Here is a 10,000-nt window from a genome sequence, read left to right as displayed (position 1 = left end):
CCGAGAGAAAGAGAGAGAAAGAGAGAGACAAAGAAAGAGAGAGACACAGAGAGAAAGAGAGAGACAGAGAGAAAGAGAGACAGAGAGCGAGAAAGACAGAAATGGACAGAAAGCCACACTCAAGTCTGTGTCAGTTAATCATGGCCATGCGTCTCACCTGAGTGTCTCAGCCATGCGTCTCAGGTCCTCATTCTGCTGTTTCAGTCTCTCCAGCTTGGCCAGGATCTTGGACAGGTCTCTGCTGGATCTCTCCGGATGCTCGCTGTCCCTAACCAGGTGTCCTCCGATGTAGAACAGCAGTGTACCCCACGCAAGGAGCACCAGCATAATCCAGCGCCACGAACCTGCCCATGGCCGCATCTTTCACCCCTCTGGGGTCTCTGGGGTGGAGGGGTGAGGGATGGGGGGGTGAGCAGCACTCCCGTCACAATAGGCTCTGAAGCATGGTGAGAACGGCGATGGAGGGCGTAGGGTGGAGGGAGAACGGAGGAGGTGAGCGTGGTCCAGTTGGGGTTTGGTTGGTGGGGTTAGTTAATGCATGGCTATGGTTCCTGCAGGGGGTTAGGATGGGTTGAGGTCCATTGTTGTGGCCTGCCTTCTTGGGTGGGCCCTCTTTGGGCTAGACTGGTTTGGGCTTGTGCTGAGCCAGGCTCTGGTAGTCTGGCCAGCTCACTGGTGTCACCCTCTGTGTCTCTGTAGTCCTCTGACTGACTGGCAGACGGCTCAGTCTCTCTGGCTCTCAGTGGTCGTCTGCTCAAAGGGAAAACAAAGCAGTCAGGTTAGGGAGATTCACTGATATCACTGGTATGAAACCACTGCCCTTATCTTCTTCCTCCCAACCTTCCCTTCCTTTCCTCTCCTCCTCTCACCAGATAAACCAGGAGTCAGGAGCCCCTCAGCAGTTAACAGAGAAGCCCACTAATCCACTGAACACTACATAAACCCATCGTTCAACATGATCTACTTCGCTACAGAGCAGTACACAAACCCACCACCTCTCAACAGAAACCTACACAAACCCACCACCTCTCAACAGAAACCTACACAAACCCACCACCTCTCAACAGAACACTACACAAACCCACCACCTCAACAGAACACTACACAAACCCACCACCTCTCAACAGAAACCTACACAAACCCACCACCTCTCAACAGAAACCTACACAAACCCACCACCTCTCAACAGAAACCTACACAAACCCACCACCTCTCAACAGAAACCTACACAAACCCACCACCTCTCAACAGAACACTACACAAACCCACCACCTCTCAACAGAAACCTACACAAACCCACCACCTCTCAACAGAACACTACACAAACCCACCACCTCTCAACAGAACACTACACAAACCCACCACCTCTCAACAGAAACCTACACAAACCCACCACCTCTCAACAGAACACTATACAAACCCACCACCTCTCAACAGAAACCTACACAAACCCACCACCTCTCAACAGAACACTATACAAACCCACCACCTCTCAACAGAACACTACACAAACCCACCACCTCTCAACAGAACACTACACAAACCCACCACCTCTCAACAGAAACCTACACAAACCCACCACCTCTCAACAGAACACTATACAAACCCACCACCTCTCAACAGAACACTATACAAACCCACCACCTCTCAACAGAAACCTACACAAACCCACCACCTCTCAACAGAACACTATACAAACCCACCACCTCTCAACAGAACACTACACAAACCCACCACCTCTCAACAGAAACCTACACAAACCCACCACCTCTCAACAGAACACTACACAAACCCACCACCTCTCAACAGAAACCTACACAAACCCACCACCTCTCAACAGAACACTACACAAACCCACCACCTCTCAACAGAAACCTACACAAACCCACCACCTCTCAACAGAACACTATACAAACCCACCACCTCTCAACAGAACACTATACAAACCCACCACCTCTCAACAGAAACCTACACAAACCCACCACCTCTCAACAGAAACCAACACAAACCCACCACCTCTCAACAGAACACTACACAAACCCACCACCTCTCAACAGAACACTATACAAACCCACCACCTCTCAACAGAACACTATACAAACCCACCACCTCTCAACAGAACACTACACAAACCCACCACCTCTCAACAGAACACTAAACCCACCAAACCCACCACCTCTCAACAGAACACTATACAAACCCACCACCTCTCAACAGAACACTACACAAACCCACCACCTCTCAACAGAACACTACACAAACCCACCACCTCTCAACAGAACCTACACAAACCCACCACCTCTCAACAGAACACTACACAAACCCACCACCTCTCAACAGAACACTACACAAACCCACCACCTCTCAACAGAACACTACACAAACCCACCACCTCTCAACAGAACACTACACAAACCCACCACCTCTCAACAGAACACTATACAAACCCACCACCTCTCAACAGAACACTATACAAACCCACCACCTCTCAACAGAACACTATACAAACCCACCACCTCTCCACAGAACACTACACAAACCCACCACCTCTCAACAGAACACTATACAAACCCACCACCTCTCAACAGAACACTATACAAACCCACCACCTCTCAACAGAACACTATACAAACCCACCACCTCTCAACAGAACACTATACAAACCCACCACCTCTCCAACAGAACACTATACAAACCCACCACCTCTCAACAGAAAACTATACAAACCCACCACCTCTCAACAGAACACTACACAAACCCACCACCTCTCCACAGAACACTATACAAACCCACCACCTCTCCACAGAACACTATACAAACCCACCACCTCTCAACAGAAACCTATACAAACCCACCACCTCTCAACAGAACACTACACAAACCCACCACCTCTCAACAGAACACTACACAAACCCACCACCTCTCAACAGAACACTACACAAACCCACCACCTCTCAACAGAACACTACACAAACCCACCACCTCTCAACAGAACACTACACAAACCCACCACCTCTCAACAGAACACTACACAAACCCACCACCTCTCAACAGAACACTACACAAACCCACCACCTCTCAACAGAACACTACACAAACCCACCACCTCTCAACAGAACACTACACAAACCCACCACCTCTCAACAGAACACTACACAAACCCACCACCTCTCAACAGAACACTACACAAACCCACCACCTCTCAACAGAAACCTACACAAACCCACCACCTCTCAACAGAACACTACACAAACCCACCACCTCTCAACAGAACACTACACAAACCCACCACCTCTCAACAGAAACCTACACAAACCCACCACCTCTCAACAGAACACTATACAAACCCACCACCTCTCAACAGAACACTATACAAACCCACCACCTCTCAACAGAAACCTACACAAACCCACCACCTCTCAACAGAACACTATACAAACCCACCACCTCTCAACAGAACACTACACAAACCCACCACCTCTCAACAGAACACTACACAAACCCACCACCTCTCAACAGAAACCTACACAAACCCACCACCTCTCAACAGAACACTATACAAACCCACCACCTCTCAACAGAACACTATACAAACCCACCACCTCTCAACAGAAACCTACACAAACCCACCACCTCTCAACAGAACACTATACAAACCCACCACCTCTCAACAGAACACTACACAAACCCACCACCTCTCAACAGAACACTACACAAACCCACCACCTCTCAACAGAACACTACACAAACCCACCACCTCTCAACAGAACACTACACAAACCCACCACCTCTCAACAGAACACTATACAAACCCACCACCTCTCAACAGAACACTATACAAACCCACCACCTCTCAACAGAAACCTACACAAACCCACCACCTCTCAACAGAACACTATACAAACCCACCACCTCTCAACAGAAACCTACACAAACCCACCACCTCTCAACAGAAACCTACACAAACCCACCACCTCTCAACAGAACACTATACAAACCCACCACCTCTCAACAGAACACTACACAAACCCACCACCTCTCAACAGAACACTATACAAACCCACCACCTCTCAACAGAAACCTACACAAACCCACCACCTCTCAACAGAACACTATACAAACCCACCACCTCTCAACAGAACACTATACAAACCCACCACCTCTCAACAGAAACCTACACAAACCCACCACCTCTCAACAGAACACTATACAAACCCACCACCTCTCAACAGAACACTATACAAACCCACCACCTCTCAACAGAACACTATACAAACCCACCACCTCTCAACAGAACACTATACAAACCCACCACCTCTCAACAGAACACTATACAAACCCACCACCTCTCAACAGAACACTATACAAACCCACCACCTCTCAACAGAACACTATACAAACCCACCACCTCTCAACAGAACACTATACAAACCCACCACCTCTCAACAGAAACCAACACAAACCCACCACCTCTCAACAGAACACTATACAAACCCACCACCTCTCAACAGAACACTATACAAACCCACCACCTCTCAACAGAAACCAACATAAACCCACCACCTCTCAACAGAACACTATACAAACCCACCACCTCTCAACAGAAACCAACACAAACCCACCACCTCTCAACAGAACACTATACAAACCCACCACCTCTCAACAGAACACTACACAAACCCACCACCTCTCAACAGAACACTATACAAAAACCAACATAAACCCACCACCTCTCAACAGAACACTATACAAACCCACCACCTCTCAACAGAACACTACACAAACCCACCACCTCTCAACAGAACACTATACAAACCCACCACCTCTCAACAGAAACCAACATAAACCCACCACCTCTCAACAGAACACTATACAAACCCACCACCTCTCAACAGAACACTATACAAACCCACCACCTCTCAACAGAAACCTACACAAACCCACCACCTCTCAACAGAACACTACACAAACCCACCACCTCTCAACAGAACACTATACAAACCCACCACCTCTCAACAGAAACCAACATAAACCCACCACCTCTCAACAGAACACTATACAAACCCACCACCTCTCAACAGAACACTACCTACACAAACCCACCACCTCTCAACAGAACACTACACAAACCCACCACCTCTCAACAGAAACCTACACAAACCCACCACCTCTCAACAGAACACTATACAAACCCACCACCTCTCAACAGAACACTATACAAACCCACCACCTCTCAACAGAAACCTATACAAACCCACCACCTCTCAACAGAACACTATACAAACCCACCACCTCTCAACAGAAACCTACACAAACCCACCACCTCTCAACAGAACACTACACAAACCCACCACCTCTCAACAGAACACTATACAAACCCACCACCTCTCAACAGAAACCAACACAAACCCACCACCTCTCAACAGAACACTACACAAACCCACCACCTCTCAACAGAACACTATACAAACCCACCACCTCTCAACAGAACACTACACAAACCCACCACCTCTCAACAGAACACTATACAAACCCACCACCTCTCAACAGAACACTATACAAACCCACCACCTCTCAACAGAACACTATACAAACCCACCACCTCTCAACAGAAACCTACACAAACCCACCACCTCTCAACAGAACACTATACAAACCCACCACCTCTCAACAGAACACTACACAAACCCACCACCTCTCAACAGAACACTACACAAACCCACCACCTCTCAACAGAACACTATACAAACCCACCACCTCTCAACAGAAACCTACACAAACCCACCACCTCTCAACAGAACACTACACAAACCCACCACCTCTCAACAGAACACTATACAAACCCACCACCTCTCAACAGAACACTATACAAACCCACCACCTCTCAACAGAACACTATACAAACCCACCACCTCTCAACAGAAACCTACACAAACCCACCACCTCTCAACAGAACACTATACAAACCCACCACCTCTCAACAGAACACTATACAAACCCACCACCTCTCAACAGAAACCTACACAAACCCACCACCTCTCAACAGAACACTATACAAACCCACCACCTCTCAACAGAACACTATACAAACCCACCACCTCTCAACAGAACACTATACAAACCCACCACCTCGCAACAGAACACTATACAAACCCACCACCTCTCAACAGAAACCAACATAAACCCACCACCTCTCAACAGAACACTATACAAACCCACCACCTCTCAACAGAACACTATACAAACCCACCACCTCGCAACAGAAACCTACACAAACCCACCACCTCTCAACAGAACACTACACAAACCCACCACCTCTCAACAGAACACTATACAAACCCACCACCTCTCAACAGAAACCTACACAAACCCACCACCTCTCAACAGAACACTACACAAACCCACCACCTCTCAACAGAAACCTACACAAACCCACCACCTCTCAACAGAACACTACACAAACCCACCACCTCTCAACAGAACACTATACAAACCCACCACCTCTCAACAGAACACTATACAAACCCACCACCTCTCAACAGAACACTATACAAACCCACCACCTCTCAACAGAACACTATACAAACCCACCACCTCTCAACAGAACACTACACAAACCCACCACCTCTCAACAGAACACAACATAAACCCACCACCTCTCAACAGAAACCAACACAAACCCACCACCTCTCAACAGAAACCTACACAAACCCACCACCTCTCAACAGAACACTATACAAACCCACCACCTCTCAACAGAAACCTACACAAACCCACCACCTCTCAACAGAACACTATACAAACCCACCACCTCTCAACAGAAACCTACACAAACCCACCACCTCTCAACAGAACACTATACAAACCCACCACCTCTCAACAGAGCACATTTCCACTGAGCGCAACAAAAGCCCACAAGTGAACAGAGCACAACCAACAGCTAACAGCCTGTGAGAGAGAAGTGAGAATAGAATAAATGCAGCTGCCGGTAGTTCCCCTATCTCATAATACAACTGGGTTCAATGTGGAGGAGTCTGTGTGTCTGTAAATGGAGAGGGATCCTCCTCCTCCCTCTCTTGGAGGACAAAAGATTTATTATAGATACTGCTGATTATTCTTTCTTGATTACAGACTAGATACAGATTTCTGTGTGGATACAATGTCAAATATTGGTTGAGTCAACTTAAATAAGTTACCCTGCTGCCTTAACATATTTCATCAAGTCCATTCAAAATGTCACGTTGAGTTCAATTCATTTAAGTTACTTCAACCTAGTAAGTGAAGGTGAACATTTTGTTGGGGCACGCGGTACAGACGGCTATATATCGGTCCTCTAATACAGGACTCTAATAGAGAACTCTAATACAGGACTCTAATAGAGAACTCTAATACAGGACTCTAATACAGGACTCTAATACAGGACTCTAACCCGGGACTCTAATACAGGACTCTAACCCAGGACTCTAATACAGGACTCTAACAGAGAACTCTAATACAGGACTCTAATAGAGAACTCTAATACAGGACTCTAATACAGGACTGACTAGTAAAGGCCCAGTGCACTTTGATTTACATTATTTTTTAAATTATTATATCATTTTTATTCTGATTTTTCAGGGCTCCAAATGTTTGGAGTATGGAGTATAGATTGGAAATCAAATAATGACTTTAATTTGAGGTTAATTTCATCCATATCTGGTGAACCGTTTAGAAATCTTAGGGGAGCAAAAGTATTTAGACAAATTCACTTACAGTATATGTGTATTAAAGTAGTGAAAAGTTTAGTATTTGTTCCCATATTCATTGCACACAATGACTACATCAAGCTTGCGATGTTTACACGTGTTGGATGCATTTGCTCTTTGTTTTGGTTGTGTTTCAGGTTATTTTGTGCCCAACAGAAATTAAATGGTAAATAATGTATTGTGTCATTTTGGAGTCACTTTTATTGTAAATAATAATATGTTTCTAAACACTTCTACAATAATGTGGATGTTACCATGATTACAGATCATCCTGAATGAATCATGAATAATGAGTGAGAAAGTTACAGACACACAAACATCATACCCCCAAAACAAGCTAACCTCTCACCATTACAATAACATGGGAGTTTAGCATGTTATATCATACCCCAAAGACATGCTAACCTCTCACCATCACAATATCAGGGGAAGTTAGCATTTTATATCATACCCCCAAGACAAGCTAACCTCTCACCATTACAATAACAGGCGAAGTTAGCATTTTATATCATACCCCCAAGACATGCTAACCTCTCACCATCACAATATCAGGGGAGGATAGCATTTTATATAATACCCCCAAGACAAGCTAACCTCTCACCATTACAATAACAGGCGAAGTTAGCATTTTATATCATACCCCTAAGACATGCTGGACTCTCACCATCACAATAACAGGGGAGGTTAGGGTTTTATATCATACCCCCAAGACATGCTGGACTCTCACCATCACAATAACAGGGGAGGTTAGCATTTTATATCATACCCCCAAGACATGCTGGACTCTCACCATCACAATAACAGGCGACGTTAGCATTTTATATCATACCCCCAAGACATGCTAACCTCTCACCATTACAATAACAGGGGAGGTTTTGGGGGGTATGATAGTGCTTTTGGCCGAGGCAATCAAAGGGTAGACTTAATGAATGAATCAATAGACTGACCTTCTTCTGCCTGCTTGGTGCTGTCATAATGCCTGCCTGTCAGACAGCGATGGCTGATGCCTAGTGAGGGAGCCTGGGGAGGCTAGCAGCTAGCATTCACCTCTGTCCTTCTGATTGCAGTTTGTTCTCACTCTCTCTGTCTGGAAGTGAATACGCTGTACCATACGTACAGTCTGTACCATACGCTGTACCATACGTACAGTCTGTACCATACGCTGTACCATACGTACAGTCTGTACCATACGCTGTACCATACGTACAGTCTGTACCATACGTACAGTCTGTACCATACGCTGTACCATACGCTGTACCATACGTACAGTCTGTACCATACGCTGTACCATACGTACAGTCTGTACCATACGTACAGTCTGTACATACGCTGTACCATACGTACAGTCTGTACCATATGCTGTACCATACGTACAGTCTGTACCATACGTACAGTCTGTACATACGCTGTACCATACGTACAGTCTGTACCATACGCTGTACCATACATACAGTCTGTACCATACGCTGTACCATACGTACAGTCTGTACCATAGTAATATAGTAATATAGTAATAGTAATATATGCCATTTATCAGACGCTTTTATCCAAACGACTTACAGTCTGTGCATACCTACGTATGGGTGGTCCCGGGATCGAACCCACTACCCTGGCGTTACAAGCGCCATGCTCTACCAACTGAGCTACAGGGACCATACGCTGTACCATACGCTGTACCATACGTACAGTCTGTACCATACGTACAGTCTGTACCATACGTACAGTCTGTACCATACGCTGTACCATACGCTGTACCATACGTACAGTCTGTACCATACGCTGTACCATACGTACAGTCTGTACCATACGTACAGTCTGTACCATACGCTGTACCATACGTACAGTCTGTACCATACGTACAGTCTGTACCATACGCTGTACCATACGCTGTACCATACGTACAGTCTGTACCATACGCTGTACCATACGTACAGTCTGTACCATACGCACAGTCTGTACCATACGCTGTACCATACGTACAGTCTGTACCATACGCTGTACCATACGTACAGTCTGTACCATATGCTGTACCATACGCTGTACCATACGTACAGTCTGTACCATACGCTGTACCATACGTACAGTCTGTACCATACGCTGTACCATACGTACAGTCTGTACCATACGCTGTACCATACGTACAGTCTGTACCATACGCTGTACCATACGTACAGTCTGTACCATACGCTGTACCATACGTACAGTCTGTACCATACGCTGTACCATACGTACAGTCTGTACCATACGCTGTACCA

At 46.1% G+C, this 10,000-nt stretch overlaps 1 protein-coding gene across 1 annotated transcript in view; it reads right to left on the bottom strand.

Annotated features, from left to right (window-relative positions):
• The window catches only part of fut8a (fucosyltransferase 8a (alpha (1,6) fucosyltransferase)), a 170,938-nt gene that overhangs the window by 63,416 nt on the left and 97,522 nt on the right, over positions 1-10,000 (bottom strand). Inside the window, exon 3 of the mRNA XM_052496633.1 lies at positions 158-750. Within this exon, the coding sequence (XP_052352593.1) occupies positions 158-360 (203 nt within the window). The 5' untranslated portion in view covers positions 361-750. The remainder of the gene's footprint in view (positions 1-157; positions 751-10,000) is intronic.

The sequence above is a fragment of the Oncorhynchus keta genome, chromosome 35, assembly GCF_023373465.1.
Source record: "Oncorhynchus keta strain PuntledgeMale-10-30-2019 chromosome 35, Oket_V2, whole genome shotgun sequence".
Classification (NCBI taxonomy): domain Eukaryota; kingdom Metazoa; phylum Chordata; class Actinopteri; order Salmoniformes; family Salmonidae; genus Oncorhynchus; species Oncorhynchus keta.
Note: the sequence above shows the minus strand (reverse complement) of the source record. Positions and strands in the feature narration are given on the sequence as shown.